The sequence below is a fragment of the Leucopleurus acutus genome (assembly GCF_964270905.1).
Source record: "Leucopleurus acutus genome assembly, chromosome: 3".
NCBI classification, from domain to species: domain Eukaryota; kingdom Metazoa; phylum Chordata; class Mammalia; order Artiodactyla; family Delphinidae; genus Leucopleurus; species Leucopleurus acutus.
In genome coordinates, this window is record NC_139145.1 from 66,366,745 (window position 1) to 66,385,573 (window position 18,829).

Sequence of the window (18,829 nt, forward strand, 5' to 3'; positions counted from 1 at the left end):
TTAAGTAGGAAATACTTCACACATATAAAAAAGTAAAAAGATTAAAACACCCATGTATCAAACACCCAGATTAATATAGTTTTTTTTAATAACATTGGACTTTATTATAATGTTAGGTGGAAAAACACCTCAGAATACAAAATTAGAGTATGACTTCAGCTATATAAGACTGTATGTAAAGGAGAAGAAATACATGAAAATGTCAACAATGGCTATCACTGGGCGCTAAGACTGTATGTGTGTGACTTTCATACCTCTTCATACTTTTCCACTGCCAAATTTTCTACAATGAGCTATCATCACTTCCATAATTATAAAAATTTTATTTTAGGGACTTCCCTGGTGGTCCAGTGGTAGAGAATCTGCCTTTCAATGCAGAACACCCAGGTTCGATCCCTGGTCGGGGAACTAAAATCCCACATGCTTGGGGCAGCAAAGCCCAGGCACCTCAACTAGAGAGCCTGCAGGCCACAAACTACAGAGCCCACGTGCCACAACTAGAGAGAAAACCCACATGCCACAACTACAGAGAAGCCCATGCACCACAACTAAGACCTGATGCAGCCAAAAATTTAAAAAAAATTTTTTTTTTACTTTAAAAGTACAAAGTTTTACTAGCACCATTACCTTGGGATCATGAACGAATGTATTTCCTTTGGTTCCAGGAGGAAAATCTCCAGTACAAATATATTTTAGACATTCAATGATGGTCTAAAGAAATAGAAAATTATATTATTTAGTTATTAGAGAACTGCAGAATTTAATCATAAAATATTAACTCATTATAAAATATTATTACCAGAGACTATAAAAGATATGATCAGATAAGATTTGACATTATAAAACCTGTCATATAAATATGATTAAGTGTTAAAGAATAATTGCTGTAACTTCATAGAAAAGCTACATACTTAACGAGGTATACTGAAATAAAATAAAGAATTATTATTTGAGGGAAAATTTCTCTATTTCTAATTAAAACCCTTTAAGTCAAGTTTTTAATAACAATGGCTAAAGTAAAACATGGTCACCATAGTTGACAACACTATATTGTATAAATGAAATTTAATGAGAGTGTAACTTAAATGTTCTCACCAAAAAAAGATAAATACATGTTAATTAACTAGATAGGGGGAATCCTTTTACAATATACATCTGTGTCAAATCACCATGATGTATACTTTAAATAGCCTACAAATTATGTCATTATACCCAATAAAGCTAAAATTTTTTAAAAGTCGAAACTAAACAAATGGCTAATATCTACAAAGACCTTACTATGTGCCAGGTATTGTACTAACCACTTTCACATACATTAAGCTTTTTAATTCTCACATCAATCCTAGGCTGTAGAAACTATTTTTTAAATAAATTTATTTTTTTATTTATTCATTTATTTATTTTTGGCTGTGTTGGGTCTTTGCTGTGCACGGGCGGGGTGAGCGGGGGCTACCCTTCGGGGCCGTGCACAGGCTTCTCATTGCAGTGGCTTCTCTTGTTGTGGAGCACCGGCTCTAGGCGCGCGGGCTCCAGAGCGCAGGCTCAGTAGTTGTGGCGCATGGGCTTAGTTGCTCCACAGCATGTGGGATCCTCACGGACCAGGGCTCAAACCCGTGTCCCCTGCACTGGCAGGCAGATTCTTAACCACTGCGCCACCAGGGAAGTCCCACGTAGAAACTTTTTTAACCTCCATTTTACAGAGAAGAAAACTAAGGCATGGAGCATTTAGGTCACTTTTGCCCAGTCACACAGCTAATAAATGGTGAAGGAAAAAATTTCTATTAAAGCAGCTAGGGCTCATAAACACTAAACATACTAGTCTCTCTACCAGTAGAGCACTTAATACAATGCTAGGTACATAAAAAGCATTCAATAAGTAATATTTCTACATAAATAAAAGCAGACAAGAGTCTGGCATTCAACTCTCAACACTAAACCTTATGTCTTTTTCTATGCTTTTCACTTCATTCGCTCCTCTCCCTGTTACAACGATACCACCTTGCTTTTTCTCAAAGCACCCTTTCAGACCAGAGAGCCTCTTGGCTGTACTTTTTTCATAATTGCATACCATTCCAGGTCCAACTCAAATTTCTAAATATTTCCAGTACTGGAGCACAGTATATAAGCTGCGCTTCGATCTTTTATTCTGACTAGGTAAAAGTATCCTAACAACAAAATACTGTCCCAATTTAACCAAACCCCAACACGTTTCATTTTAAAATTATGTCATTTACTTATCATTTATTATCTAAGTCGGGATAGACAGTCTTCTTAAAGTCATATATTTATCATATTTTATAACTTTTAAAGAAATCCTGTACGGGGACGACTACCAGGAAGTGAATGCTATGCCATGTAAGGAACGATAAAACATCAATGTAGACAAAAATGCTTCCTGTGGGACTGTGAGCTCGCTGAGCCCGGACGGAGGTAGCTCCCGGTCTCTTGGGATTCTGATGGAAACCTTGTCCACCGGACATGACTGAACACAGGAGTCTGGTCGGTTCCTGAGGTCGCAGTGGCCTGAACGCCACAGGCCACACCAAGCCACGCCCCTGGGCCGGGAAGTCAGCCGGAGACCCAGGTACACCCTGGGGCCCCAGGAGCTGAGTCATATGGACTCCTCTCATCCTAATCAAGAGTTCCGAACTCTGCAGATATTTTACTCCAGATTTCTAACACGTGGCGACCCGTAAACTGAAGGCGGCTACTTAGGACTTACCGTTTTCCCCGCCCCATTGGGTCCAACCAAAATTGTGAGGGGACTGAAGAATGTGATAATTTGTTTATCTTTATCCTCTATTCCAAAACTCCGCACGCCCAGAATGCTCATCTTTTCGATCCGGGACATGTTTGCAAATGTTTCTTTTCTCAACAGCAGGGGTCTAGAGCCCAGGGCTCACTTTAGCAGTGAGGCCCGAGCAGAGCAAGAGCGGGTCTTAAGGACTCGCGCGTCCCGGGGTCGGGAGGCTCCAGGTGAAAGCGAAAGCTCGGGCTGGAACCTTTCCTCCCACACCGGCTTTCTTCCCCGCTGGAACGCGAGAGTGGGGGTGGGGGCCAGCCCGGGGCTGCCCGCGGGAGACGCAGAACACAAGCCCGAGGACCCCGCGACCGTGGTCACTCACAGACTCCCGCCTCCGCGGCGCCGCGGGTCACGTGGGGCGCTACGGCCTGCGCGCTTTTACGCCGCAGGCCCGGGGCACGCCGGGAAGTCAGAGGCCCGCTGTGCGCGCGCAGCTCTGGGTTCCGGGAACCTTACCGCGCAAGAAGGTTGAGTGCAAGGTCATCTAGCAAGTGGATTCCGGCTCCTTGCTGGCGGCGGGGGCGGGGCGGGACAGCACTGACAGGCACTAACTCTAAGAGAAGACAAAGACTTGTGATGGACAGCGATTCTCAAAGTGTGATCTCGGGACTCCTGGAACGGAGGGGAGTGCGGTGTTCGCTCCTGTCAAAACTTTTTCTAACGATACTAAGACGTTTTCGCCTTTGCGCTCTCAGTCGCTCCCTAATGTACTGAGTTTTCTAGTAATTTCGTGACGTGCGGGACACCATCGCAATGATGGCTAATGGAATGTGTGCTTGTATATTCTTGTGTTTTTAAAAATATTTCAAATTTAGTTTCTACTTGAGTAAATATTAGTAGTTATAACTCACGTAAAAGCCCTTTGGGATCCTCAGAGAGGGGTTTAATACCAAAAGTTTGTGAACTGCCGTTGTAGACCAAAAGCCAAAAAGCTATTATAAGACTATAAAATGTTATGAAAATATGTGAAGTAAATCCACTGCTATAAGTACCACCCCAAGATAGGAATAGACACCTTTAAGAGATTCTGTTATGCAAGATGAATAATAAGAGATCTGTACACCATCGTGCCTATATTTAACAATAATGTATACTTAAAAATTTGCCAATACGGTAGACCTTGTGTTAACTGTTCTTATTACAATAAATAAATAAATAAATAAAATAGAAAATAAAAATAAGGAAGGTGAGAAGAAACTTTTGGAGGTGATGGATATACCAATGGCATTGAATGTATGTCTCCTGCTTAATATGAAGTAGCCAAAATTACCTCTTATGCAGCTGGATTAAAAAAAAAAAGTTTAACTTGAGTCTTTAGCACCTTTAGATTAAGCTTTCAGTTTACAGGAAGTATTAAGCTAATAATATCACAAGGATGGAAAAGACAAATCTGGAAGGTGGAATGTGCTACAAAACACTGGCCCAGACTTTCAGATTACTGTTACTAGAACAAGAACTTTTGTAGATTCTAAAAGGATGGTTGAGAATTAAAAGAGATTTGAGTTTCATGTTACCAAGATGCAGCGCATGATCCTGGATTGGATCCTGCTTTGGACATAGAGATGTGAAGGGAATTTCGGGTATATGTGGGGAAATTTGAATGTAGACTGGAGATTAAATGCTAAAAAAAACCCCGTTGTTTTCATTATATTAGATGTGATGATATTTTGCTATATGAAAAAGATCCTTTTTTGAGATGCATATAGAACTGTTAACGATAGTGTCATGCTTTCTATAATTTACTTTTAAAATACTTGAGAAAAACTGAGTTGAAGGAAAAAATGGACATTACAAGGTGCCAGATTCCATTACAAAAATTTTCAACTTTGTAACAGTAGGAAACTATAAAACTAAGATAACAACTCTAGGAGGGGCGGGTGGAAAGATTTCCAATAAAAATGATTAATCTTTAAAATAAAAAGAACTAAAAAGGCGAATCAGTCACGTTCCCAGTTCTCAGTAAACTACTACTGAAAAATGTTTAGTTTCACTTATATCATAATTAATGAAATGGAAAATAAAATACCATGAGATACTATCTTATACCTATTAGTGAATCTCTTTATCCTTATAATACTTTCTGACATAAATTGTCTTTTTCTGGTATTTATATTGGTACATCAGCTTTCTTTTGATTAGTATTTGTCTAGTATGTCTTTCTATCCCTTGATTTTTAAACCTCTTAATGTCATTTTGCATGAAGTGAACTGTTATTCCTGATAAATTTGGATGTATTTCTCATATCTTTTTTTGTGCCTTTTCCCTCTTTTTCTCCTTTCCAGGTTTCTGGATTGATTGATTTTCATTATTCTCTTGTTTTATTCTACCGGTTTTGAAGTTGCACATTCTATTTTGATTCTTTTAGTCATTATTCTTGAATTTTTCATGTGCCTATTTTGAAATCTGAGGTTAATACCTTTAGTATCCTTTTAAACAGTACAAGAACCATAAAATGCACCGAATCTGATCACTCCTTGCATCTTAATCTTCCACATTATCATTGTTTAGTATTTTTGTTCCATGTTGTCTTGAAATCCTCTGAGTTACTTTTTAAAACCAGCATTATTTATTTATGTTTACCAACGTATTTATCAAGCTTTTTTACTACTACTGCTTCTTGTATCAGAACTTCCTTTGTCGTTCATTTCACTCATTACATTAGCAGAACTATTAAACCCTAGTGCTAAAGAATCTTGAGGGAAAGAAATCTATCCCACATGCTGATATCAGGATTAAACAAAGTTATTTTTGTGAAAGTGCTTTATAAATGGTAAAACACTGTAAAAATATGAGATTTATTTTTTGTGCATTGAATATTTTTAGAGGGTTAATCTGGTAAAATGTAACAAAGCTATTAAAATGATCACACAAGTTCCTCAGCATAAAGAAATTTTTTTTTTTTCGGTACGCAGACCTCTCACTGTTGTGGTCTCTCCCGTTGCGGAGCACAGGCTCCGGACGTACAGGCTCAGCGGCCATGGCTCACGGGCCCAGCCGCTCTGCAGCATGTGGGATCCTCCCGGACCGGGGCACGAACCCGTGTCCCCTGCATCGGCAGGTGGACTCTCAACCACTGCACCATGAGGGAAGCCCGAAAATATTTTTTAAATTATACAGAGAGCTTTTTAGTAGCATTGTTTGTAATTGTGGAATACTAGCAACAACCCAAATGGTGAAGTAAACTGTGGTACATCAATTTCATCTAATAGCAGGTAACCATTAAAATAATAAGTAGTTACATGAAAGAGAAATGTTAATAACAAAAAAGTTAAACAAAATTGCACATATTCATTGATTACAACTCTGTAAAGCTGTCTTAGTAAAGATTGGAAGAGGTCAACAAAAACCTAATATAGTAGTTGCTATGCCGAGGGGAAGAAGTTCTGTGTTTATTTTCCAATGATGTTATTTATCAATTAAAAACTTATTTAAAAGATATACTTAGGGTTTCCCTGGTGGTGCGGTGGTTGAGAGTCCGCCTGCCGATGCAGGGGACACGGGTTCGTGCCCCGGTCCGGGAGGATCCCACATGCCACGGAACGGCTAGGCCCGTGAGTCATGGCCGCTGAGCCTGCGCGTCCGGAGCCTGCGCGTCCGGAGCCTGTGCTCCGCAACGGGAGAGGCCACAACAGTGAGAGACCCGCGTACCGCAAAAAAAAAAAAAAAAAGATATACTTGGAGATTGAAAGGATGGAGGTTAGAATAAGATCAAGAAAAAGAAAGAGACGCTATCATTTTACATTTAGTCACTGCAAAAAAAAAAATTGTGGCATCGTGCCCTGTTATTTGATTAGAATCAGTTCATAGAAAAGTCATTTGACCTTAATGACTACACAGTTAGTAAGAAAACACAGGTATCAGTTTGTAAAAACATGTTGCCAATTTGGAAGCCACTAATAGAGACAAAGGTTTTAGGGCAAAAGGATGAACGTTGCCTACTAATACAACTTTTCAACACCAAAGTCCTTTTTCTAAACTATACAATTACTAGTAATTCTTAAAAATTCTCAATACTGTTTGCTAATTTCTTTCTATTCTCCTAAAATAATGTGGGTTTTTTAAAATACCATGGTAGTTCACATTGGTTTGTTCTCTATAGATGAGCTGACAGCTTTGCTCTATCTTTTTTCCAGGAGTCCTGCCAAAGTTGTTTCTATTATCAGGCTCCTGGCTCCAGGGAATAGACTCCTTCAGTTTCCACAGTATTCACATTAATGTGTTCAACTAATACAACCAAGTTCCTGCTTATTCATTCAGTTATTTATTCAATAAACATTAATTGAGTGTGTACAATAGGCTGGTCATTGAGGGTAAAGAGATCAATTAAATAAAACCCTTATTCTCAAGGAGCTCACAGTCTAGTGAAGTAAAAAGTTCCCAAGTGCATGACACTTATGGGATACAAAGTCTTTTTACATAATAATAATATAAATAATTATAAACTTTTTCAATTTGCAAGGTTATTTTTAATAAACTTTTATTTCATTTAGCTTTAGATTTGCAGAAACGTTGAAAGAATATTATAGAGATTTCCTGTGTACCCTGCACCCAGTTTCCTCTGTTGTTCGTATAACTATGGTACATTTGTCACAACTGGGTAACCAACATTGGCACATTACTAGACTCCACAGTTTTTAGGGGGTTTTCTTAGTTTTTACCTACTTAGTTTTAGGGGGTTTCCTGTCTGGGATGTCATCCAGCATACTACATTGCATTTAGTCATCATATCATCTTAGATTCCTCTGGGATGTGACAGTTCTCAGACTTTACTTGTTTTTGATGACCTTGACAGTTTTACAGAGTACTTTTCAGGTATTTTGTCCTTCAATTTGGGTATGTGTAATATTTTTCTCATGGTTAGACAGAGGTTATAAGTTTTGGGGAGGAAGACCGCAGAGATAAAATGCCATTCTCATTACATCATGTTAAGGGAACATGCTACTAACATGAGTTATCACTGTTGATGTTGACCTTGATCACCTGGCTGAGGTTTGTCGGGTTTCTCCATTGCAAAGTTACTCCTCTCATAATCCCCCTTCCAGACTGCACACTTTAAAATGAATTGTATTCCACAGTTACTTTAAGTGTATCCCACACTTAAAGAGAATTATGCTTCATTTCCTTGAGGCTACAATATCTACAAAAATTACTTGGAATTCTGCAAGTAATTCTGCAAGTAATCTCCTGCAAGTAGGAGATTAAAATTATTAACTTTTGTTTGCAGGTTAACATTAATAAACCTCTTTCAAATACATTATTTTATGGTCCCTGTTCAGAGAGTTTGCAATCAGGTTAGGGAGATCAGACTAATAGAGGAATAGTTATTGACTTATGAAAACATTGTAAGAAATGTAATTTTGTACACTCATGTTCATAATGGCATTATCCACAATAGCCAAAAGATGGAAGCAACCCAAATGTCCATTGATAAATAAACGGATAAACAAAATGTGGGATATGCATACAATGGAAGATTATTCCACCTTAAAAGGGAAGGGGAGTTCCCCTGTGGCCCAGTGGTTAGGATTCCAGGCTTTCACTGGTGTGGCCCAGGTTCAATCCCTGGTCAGGGAATTGAGATCCCCCGTAAGCCTTGTGGTGAGGCCAAAAAAAAAAAAAAAAAAAGGGAAGGAAACTCTGCCACATGCTACAAGATGGATGAACATTGAGGACACTATCCTACGTGAAATAAGCCAGTCAGTAAATGACAAATACTATATGATTCTACTTATCTGAGTTACCTAGAATAATCAAATTCATAGAGACAGAAAGTAGAAGCGTGGTTGCCAGGGGCTGGGAGGGAGGGGGAAAATGGAGAGTTGTTGTTTAATGGGTACAGAGTTTCAGCTTTGCAAGATAAAAAGCGTTCTGGAGATGGGTTGTACAACATTATGAACATACTCAACACTACTGAACTGTATACTTAAAAATGGTTAAGATGTTATGTTTTATGTTACATGTATTTTACCACAATTAAAACATTTTTGAAGATACATAATTTTGAATAGGAGGATTTTTAAATAACTTGCCCTCCAATAGGGACCCACAGTTATACTATAGATCAGAGACTGCAAAATAGCACACTGTATGGTTCTTAAAACTATGAATTGCCAACATTTAAAAATCAGGAGATTATACATAATAATCAGGATTTCCGGCTCCTTTGAAAAATTGGATTATTTGGTAACATAAGTCCAAGGGTGTCACATGGCAACAGTCAGCTGGAGCTGACCAGTACTTGCCACCTGGAGACAGGTCACTCTGCTGCAGTTTTCTGCAGCCCCACCATCTGTGCTGTTGTCACACCTTGCCCATCTCACTCATTTTCATAGCCAGCATGACTCCCTAAAAATAGTGAGTGGTTGGTGAATTTTATCCTGCTTAGTGAACACTAGTACAGTGGTGTCTCAATCCTCCACCACCTAGATTCCCTGTTTAACCCTATAACAGAGAGAAGTTTAAAACTCAGAACTTCGTGTATTTAAGGTACTAAAATAACAAGTCACTTGGCAGTTCCTCTGAAACCTTCATCTAAGCCCACACTTCCTCTGTGTAGCCCAAAGGAGTTGAGGAGAACCAGAATGAACTCTCTCTATCTGGGGAGAGAAGGCTCTGCCAGAAGTCAGCTTTGGTTTTGAAAGCACCATTTTAAGAGCACCTTGATCCAGTCTATTGTGATTCCTACCTCACTCCTGCAGCAAGCCACGGTCACTCCTGCAGTCTCAAGGAAAAGGTCTTTCAAGTGTTCAAACCAGGCATGTCTAACCAAGAGTCCAAAACTTTAGCACAAACAAAACCAGACATGGTACAGGAAGGCTGCCACTAAAGTCCCATACTACTTTTATACCACCTGTGCAGAGCTGTGACTACCCCCATGTAAAAGGCTTGACAGGACTTCCCTGGTGGTCCAGTGGTAAAGAATCTGCCTTACAATGCAGGGGACGTGAGTTCAATCCCTGGTCAGGGAACTAAGATCCCACATGCCACGGGGCAACTAAGCCCGCACGACACAACTACTGAGCCCGCGTGCCTCAACTAGAGCCCGGGCACCATAACTACAGAGCCCACACGCCATGGAGCCTGTGTGCCACAATTAGAGAAGAGAAAACCTACACACCACAGAAGTCAGCGCTGCAAGGAAAGATCCCGCATGCCTCAACAAAGATCCTGCATGCCGCAACTAAGACCCAACGCAGCCTAAAATAAATAAATAATAAATAAATCTTTAAAAAATAAAATAAAAGGCTTGTCTACCTCCTAGATGCCTCTACTTCACATACAGAACTACATCCAGCTTTGGAAAAGGATTCTAGGTAACAATTCGTATTTGGTACAATCTGTGCTAGATACTCAAGGTAGTCCTAAAGCCAGGCTTCCAGGCTACCAACACAGAACCACTTCGGGATGCTCACTGAAACTCTCCATTATAAGCAATGGCTTACACTTCCATTATGTGTGCTAAGGCCAGGGAAGAAGGAAGTGTGTGGTCTAGAAGGGGGCCTCATTTGCTCCCTTCTGGGATTATAGGTCAGAGCCTAAGGTACACAAAGGCTGATCCCCCTGATCACACCTATTCATACATGGCCCACCCAGGGTGTGAAAGGACACTCCCACCCTTGTGGGATGTGAAGGAGAGGCCATGCCCATATGTTATGTGGCTGTGACGGATGTTTTTTGGTTGCCTTCCTAGCATCTAGGTCCCTCTTACTACTACCTAGGACCCCAAATTTCTTAGGTATGAAGTTTGGGTGGGATGAAGCCCATCGCCAGCTCCAGGGAGAACCAATTAGTATACCTCGTACCCCCGGCCACAGTTCAAGGGTGAACATGGGATCAAGGGTGAACAAGGCTAAAATCTTGGACTTTTAATTGAGCAATCAGAAAAACACAATTTGCTTTCTCCTGAGGCTCATGAACAGGGTACATATAGATTCAGGAGGCTGGACATCATCTTGGGTCCACAGTGACCCAAGAATGGGTCACTGCCTGAGAATGAAGACAATGGTCACTGAGGTAAGCAACATAAAGGAGCCTCCACCCTGGATCATTTGGTTGTATGAGCTAACAAATCCCCCATTTGGCTTCAGCCAGTTTGGGTTAGGTTTTTGATCACTGGCAACAGAAAGGACCCCAGTGAACACAACTTGACCCAGCTAAGTTTTGATGGTCTCTGCTCTAATCACCATCTTCAATCACCAGTATTTTCAATTCCTTTTAAGACAGATCAACCTGGCTACAACTGCATTAGAGTTTACTTGACGTGAAAAGAAATTCTCAATATTTACGTATTTTAGCATAAAATTCTATTTAGTGGCTTACATTATACTTCTTTTTACACAAATCTTTTAAAAGGAAATTCAATCTTCTGATTTTAAGAAATGCAAATGTGGGGCAATGATGTATCCACCTAAGGATTTTCTTTTGTAATAGAAAATGTTTTTAAAGGGATTTAAATAAAATAGGGATTTTTATTATTATTAAAAGATAAAAGTAAAATTATTTTTTAAGGTACAGGCATTGGAAACAGTTTCACTATATGCCATTATAAAGCATTCTCTATCTGATTGTTAGAAATTATTCATTTCCTCAAAGAGAGAGAATAAATTGGTTGGGGATGAAATCTTGTACTATGCACTTTCTTTGCCAAGGCAAACGCTCAACATTTCAGAGCCATGAGAATGCTTCTGCATTTGAGTTTGCTGGCTCTTGGAGCTGTCTACGTTTGTGTCATTGCTGTAGAAAGTGCCATGAATAGACTGGTGGCAGAGACCTTGACACTGCTCTCCACTCATCAAACTCTGCTGATAGGTGACGGGGTAATTTTCTTTTTGATTCCTACAGTCTTTAAAATATATAGGTAATCATTTGTGGTGGCTTATTTTTAACGATCTGTCATTAATCATGAAATTATGAGAATGTTAGTACTATATAACTGATAACCATATTACTAACAAGAATTTTACTACAAGTTATGAATGCTAGAGTGCTTTAAACATGAACGTATTTTCTTTCCTTTTCAGAACTTGATGATTTTACTAAAAGTTATGAATGCTAGAGTGCTTTAAACATGAATGTATTTTCTTTCCTTTTCAGAACTTGATGATTCCTACTCCCGAACATACAAATGTAAGTTAAATCAAGATTTGATAAATGATTGAGTGAATAAGTAAATTTCATATTTTAAGCTATAAAGCATTAGTTATCACTGGAATGATTTAATTTTCTCCATTTTGTTTTTGTGTGTGTGGATGCAAATGTATGTACTTATAAATATTAGGAATAACTTTACAAGTAGAATTCATTAAACAAGTGGACCAGGCCCTTTGGTGATGTTGTCAGTTCTCCATCTCAAAGAGCCTCATGTAAGGCATTTTTTTTTTTTTTTTTTTAGGTATTTAATGTCTTTTTCTTTGCTATATGCTTTTTAAATTTTATTTATTTTTTAAATTGAAGTATAGGTGATTTCCAATGTTGTGTTAGTTTCAGGTATACAGCAAAGTGATTCAGTTTTATATATATATATTATTTTTCAGATTCTTTTCCCATATAGATTATTATAAAATATTGAGTAGAGTTCCCTGTGCTATACAATAGGTCCTTGTTGTTTATCTAGTTTATATATAGTAGTGTGTATATGCTACTCTCAAATTCCTAATTTATCCCCCCCCACCTTTCCCCTTTGGTAACCATAAGTTTGTTTTCTATGTCTGTGAGTCTGTTTCTGCTTTGGAAGTTAGTTCCTTTGTATCATTTTTTAAGATTCCACATATAAGTGATATCATATGGTATTTGTCTTTCTCTTTCTGACTTCCCTTAGTATGATAATTCTAGGTCCATCCATGTTGCTGCAAATGGCATTATTTCATTCTTTTTTATGGCTGAGTAGTATTCCATTGTATATATGTACCACATCTTCTTTATCCATTCATTTGTCAATGGACATTTTGGTTACTTCCATGTCTTGGCTATTGTAAATAGTGCTTCTTTCCAGAAGAATTCCATACTGGGTGAGAGGGGCCTCCTAGTCTCCATTCAACTGTATCTATGGCTTTCCTCTCACTCTCATGTCTTTCTGAAAGTTTAGCAAGTTAGGTTTATATTTTTAAAATTATGGTCAGTAGACATTAAAATATACAATGAATGCCCTATATTAATATATGTGTCGTTTACACATATTTAAATTATTATGACCATATAATGGAATTGTATACATTTGGCGTATGTCATGGTTGTATTAAAATGTAAAATATATGATTTCATTAGTCTAAATAGAATAAAATTACCAGCTAGAACTACAAAAGGAAACTCATGGGAGCTCAATCAGTATTGTAGTTGCATTATACTTCCTAAACATTTTAATTTCAGTTAGGAGTTAATTTATATCATTTGTAAAACTCCTCAGTAGTTATATAAACTTTATCTACTTTTGGAAATTATAGCTCAGTGTGAAGCGGTTTGCCACTTGGAAAAGGAACAAGTAAAATATTCTTTGGAGAAGAGAACTCATGTAAACAACACAACTAACTTCTGGAACTAAATTTTTTTACCTTGTTTTGATTATTTATAGTTTTTAAATCTTCCTCATTTAGCACGAACTATGCATTAAAGAAGTCTTTCAAGGAATAGACACACTGAAGAATCAAACTGCACAAGGGGATGCCGTGGAAAAACTATTCCAAAACTTGTTTTTAATAAAAGAATACATAATAGACCTCCAAAGAGTAAGTTAAAAACATTTAGTGGAAACTTAAGTATATTTGTCTGGCTCTGCCTATGTTTACAAGAATTGACAGTTTCCTACAATACTTACTGTCTACTCTTTTCACAGAAGAAGTGTGGAGGAGAGAGATGGAGAGTAAAACAATTCCTAGACTACCTGCAAACTTTTCTTAAGGTGATAAACACCGAGTGGACAACGGAAAGTTGAGACCAACCTGTCTCACTGTAGCGAAAGATTCTGGAGGAGAAGAAGGATGTTTTACTGCAACAAGGATGAGGGCCCACAAAGGGTGGGGCCTTAATATTCAGTGTAATGAAACTTCAGAGGCAAAGTAAATATTTCAGGCATACTGCTACCTCACACAGGCAGAAAGTATAAAAACAAAATGTTTGAGCTGTATTTCAGATATCAGAATCATTGAAGTATTTTCCATCAGTTTGCCCTAAGCAAAATAGATATATACTTTTATCTATCTTATTTAACATAACATTCTGTAAAATGTCTGTTAACTTAATATTATTTATGAAATAATTGAGAACTTGGAAAATTAATATTTATTTCATCTTAGGCTATGTTCCAATAAAACAAAAATAGACAACTCTGGTTCAATTTGTTGCTGGCCTTTGTCTGACTTCTGAAGTGAGCACAGTCTGTGTGAGAACACGCCAGGTTTGGAGAGCATTCCCATCTTCCAGGTGGCAGAAGTCGCAGGTTGCTAGGCATACCATGGGTGGATGAGATCTAGCAGGACTTAGTGGGGAAGGGGGTAGCAGGGACATGGGCAGGGGCTGGAGCCTGGTTTCCTCTCCATGGTATACCCAGAGACTAGGTTGGTGCAGGTAAAATGGGAGGTGATGAATGAATGATTATAAGGGCCTTCCAGAACTGGCCAGAGAATTAAAATGAGTTCCACAGCTTCCCCTGGGGAGGAGGGCAGTGTAGGAATCTGTATCTAGGTCTCTTCCCAGCCTTTGAGAAGAATGTGGCAGGCCAATCCCACTGCCAGTTTGGGGAAGAAACGCTCCTTGTGGAGCCCAGAGCACTGTGACCTGGGGGTTCTTCATCTCACCTGACTTTGTGGCATAACAATGATCAGAGAAGCACTGGTAGACAGTTATATTGGGGAGGCTGGGTTCTAGAGGTGCCCACCATCTGTATTCCCAGGGGCAGAGCAGCATTAGGCAGAACAACACTCCAATCTGCCTCTTTATGACTATCAGTACCATAATTGGAAGTTCCTCCGCTTGAGGAAATTTCTTAAGGATTCAGAAAATACGTTCTTTAAGATATATTTTAAAGCTGAGACCTGGAGGAGAGGCCCAGTAACAATATTCAGCTATGCCATTAATTCCTTCCTTCGCTTACTGATCACAGGCCCTACTGCATGCTGGGAGACTGTTGTGGCCATGTGCTACAGGGCCTTACAGATGGTGCCATTACCCTGGGCATTATCTGCATAGATTGCACGTGTTGCGCTTGACTGCTTGTGTGAAGCAACTGCTCCTACTGTTTCTGGGTGTGGGAGAGGGACCAGGGCAGTCAGACACAGATTCCCAGGTGGGAGAATGCAAGTCCTTTTGTGCAAGAAGACATATGTCCCTTCCAGCACAAACACAGGCATGGTAGTCAGCACTCTGCTGTGGCTTAGGCTCCCAACTTGTGCACCCACCAAGCCCCAAGAGCTGGGGCTGAGATGATGAAGAGGTGTCAGCACAGTACTACGCTGACTGTTCTCGAAACTGACAGCAAACAGGCAACTCAATTTGAGAAGAGACTGAATGTCAATTTAATTCAATTCAGCAAATATTTATTGAGCTCCCATATGTTCCAGGACTGTTCTAGGGACTAAGATTCATCAGTGAATAAAAAAGACAAAATTCCCTGCCCTTGTAAACTTATATTCTCTCTCAAAAAAGGTCATTTTCTAGCCAAGATACGGAAGCAACTTAAGTGTCCATCAACAGATGAATGGATAAAGAAGATGTGGTGTATATATTGATATATATGTACAATGGAATACTACTCAGCCATAAAAGAGAATGAAATTTTGCCATTTGTAACATGGATGGACCTGGAGGGTATTAGGCTTAGTGAAATAAGTCAGACAGAGAAAGACAAATACTGTGTTATCACTTATATGTGGAATCTAAAAAGTTAAACAAACAAGTGAATGTAACAAAAAGAAACAGACTCACAGATATAGAGAACAAACAGTGGGGAGGGGAAGGGGGGCAATATGGGGGTAGGGGATTAAGAGGCACAAACTACTATGTATAAAATAAATAAGCTACAAGGATATATTGTACAGCACAGGGAAAACAGTCAATATTTTATAATTACTATAAATGGAGTATAATCTATTATACTCCATAATAGAATTTTGAAAAATTTGGAATCACTATGTTGTACACCTGAAATTAATACTGTAAATCCACTATAACTTCATTAAAATAAAAGTAAAATTAATTTGGCAGGAAAAAAAAAGTCATTTTCCCACTTTTTTATCAAGGTCCAATATAGTTATTGTGGATTTAAGGCTGGAATATCCTAAAGTCCCACTAATGAACTCTTACCAATCTACCATCTCAGAGAAGCCGAACGCAGACAGGGCTGTATGAAACTAACCAAAATGGGACTTCTTAGACCCACCAACGATTTTTAAGGCAGAAACAATGATTTTCCAGCTGATTCTACTTTCCCTGTAAAAACAATGCCAACCAGATTGTCCCTGGATAGAAAGAGTGGGATTCTTACAAGTTATATCAACTGCTCCCTCACCTAGCCTGACTACTGTGGGGCTCCAGAACCTAGGGCATCAAAGGAGAGGGATTTGGCAGGCTCCAGGTTACAGGAAAGCTTTCATGAGTCTTGCTTTTCCTCTCAAAGCTTATCCCAATAAAAGAGCATCTATTTGCGCTCTGTCTTAGTGATGTCGCTGTTATTGCCCAGTGGGAGGAGCCAGAGTGAAACATTAGGCTGGTTTTGGAGGGCCACAGAGGAACCTTTCCAGAGAACACCTCAACACAATGCATCTAAAACCAAAGTCCCTCTTTGTAATCCATCCTCATCCCCTCAAACCTGCTGCTGCTGGTCCTCCTTGTCCTTCTTTCTCCTCTTCCTTTGAGGTTCCCTATTTGGCTAACATAACCATGACTACCTTCCCATCACCTTTCTGGAAGACTCCCTGACTTTTACCCTCTGTGCCCTTCCATCCACCATTCAGCCTCTGAAATGTCTCTCCAATTCCCCCTCTCCATCCCCGCTGCCTCAGTTGAGGCCCTTGCCTCTCACCTAGACTCAAGCCATCACCAGCTCCCTACTTTAGGCTCTCCTCATGACTGTCAAGTCAGGGCTTTTGATAAAATACACTCACGGCCATATGTCACTTCTGGGCATAAAAACCTCTGGCTCTCAGGTCCATCTCCTTCACAGGTCATACCTTTGTCCCCTCCAAGCCCTGCCATTCAGAAATACAGGCATCTCTCACGAAACATTGCTGGCAAGAAAATGCTAACCAGGAGCCTCATTCTCATTATTTAAATGCGAAAAATTTTCATGCATTACATCTCAATCCAAAATCCTCAACCAATTTTCCAAGCATAAAACACAAAACACAGTAAAATTCCTGTGTATAAGCAACAAGCTAACATGTTAGGTTGTAAAATATTTTAAAATTTATATTTCTGTATTTATTTATTTAATAAATTGTGGTAAAATAAGGATGTAAAATATTTAAAACTGTACTTCCTGATCACTAAACCATTAATATGGCCTCTTTATCCATATAACATGCTACATGTCCCTTTAGTTCACATTCAGAGCCTTTCCAATTGTCTTCTGTGAACTTTGATATGCTACCAATATATTTGGAATAAACCTAAAGGCTTTCTCTGTTGAGCTCCCTCCCTCATCACTTTGTTTAAAAATGCATTGAGTTTGGGGGACATATATCTAATATTTTCCCTATGTAAGTATTGGTAGAAAAGGATTGTATTGAAAGGCATATATGTTCTTTTTTTTCTATTAGTTCTTTATTACAGATCTTTTAAAAAATATTTATTTGTTTGTTTATTTATTTTTGGCTGTGTCGGGTCTTAGTTGCAGCACGTGGGATCTTTCCCTGTGTTGTGCGGGCTTCTCTCTAGTTTTGGCATGTGAGCTCCAGAGCATGTGGACTCTGTAGCTGCGGCCCGCAGGCTCTCTAGTTGTGGTGTGTGGGCTCAGTAGTTCCCCCGTGGCATGTGGGATCTTAGTTCTCCGACCTGGGATCAAACCTGAGTCCCCGGCATTGGAAGGCAGATTCTTAACCACTGGACCACCAGGGAAGTCCTGAAAGGCCTATATGTTCTATGAAGAAATATTCTACGTGGAAAACTGGGGAGAAGTTCTGTAGGGTATGCTAGCTCTTATTCTTCCCAGAATACCCAGGAGTTTTTACACCTCTGTGCCTTTGCCCATACTGTCTCAGTACATCTGTCTTTTCCCACGTGGGGAACATGCAATTGCCCTTTGGATGTTTTCATCCATCCCTCTATCTTGGCTCTCACAGTCTGGCTCCAATACTACCTCCTCTTTGATTCTCTCCCTAGCTATTACTCCCAGCAGTATTAGGTGTCCTGCATTACTTTGGACATTCCTCTGTCAGAGTTCTTGTTTTTATATTGTAGTATTTTCAGATCCACCTTATACAACTCTGAATATGTATCAGTCAGAATCATCTAGATGATGCTATAGTAATAAATCACCTCTGAATCCCAGCAGAAGGACACAACAAAAGTCTCTTTCTTAATCACACTATGGGTGTGGTCTGGGCAGCCCTGCAGAGCAGCTGTCCTCCACGTGTTGGCTCAGTGTTCCAGGATGCTTCCATCCTATGGTACTGCCATATCAGCAACTGCTGTTGCCATTCCCTTGGAGAATCACACCTCAGTTCTTAAAAACTTCCATTTAAATCACATTGGTTAGATCAAGTCACAGTGCCAAGAGTAACTTCGAGGGGTGGGGGGAAATACAATTCTCTCATGTGCTCAGAAAGAGAGAAGAATCAGACATGTTAAAGAGTAACACTAATATCTAACACAATAGACCCTCAACAGATGTTCACAATGTTCCAATGTTTTGTCAAGGGAGGGAACCAAACTACCGTCTACTGACTGTTTACTGTGGTTAGGACTTCCTTAGACATTTTATATCACTATCTCAATTAATTCTCATCACAAGCCAATGTGAGAAAAAATTATTCTTTTTTTATGATATGGAATCAAAGGCTCAGAGAGTTTAAATTATTGGCCAAGGTTACACAGCTA

The 18,829-nt window shown here is 39.3% G+C and overlaps 2 protein-coding genes across 3 annotated transcripts in view; one reads left to right on the plus strand and one right to left on the minus strand.

Moving 5' to 3' along the window:
• The window catches only part of RAD50 (RAD50 double strand break repair protein), a 98,401-nt gene extending 95,265 nt beyond the window's left edge, over positions 1 to 3,136 (minus strand). For both annotated transcript variants that reach the window (XM_082837186.1, XM_082837187.1), the window contains exons 1-2: positions 2,723 to 3,136; positions 628 to 711 (exon numbers count right to left, since the gene is read on the minus strand). In XM_082837186.1, coding sequence (XP_082693312.1) covers positions 628 to 711; positions 2,723 to 2,851 — 213 coding nt within the window. In that variant the 5' untranslated portion in view covers positions 2,852 to 3,136. The remainder of the gene's footprint in view (positions 1 to 627; positions 712 to 2,722) is intronic.
• Positions 3,137 to 11,475: 8,339 nt separating this feature from the next.
• IL5 (interleukin 5) lies at positions 11,476 to 13,730 on the plus strand (the record flags this gene model as incomplete). The annotated part of the gene is made up of 4 exons (XM_082835901.1): positions 11,476 to 11,619; positions 11,897 to 11,929; positions 13,393 to 13,524; positions 13,632 to 13,730. 4 exons carry the CDS (start codon positions 11,476 to 11,478, stop codon positions 13,728 to 13,730), a joined length of 408 nt encoding a protein of 135 aa, XP_082692027.1.
• Positions 13,731 to 18,829: the final 5,099 nt, after the last annotated feature.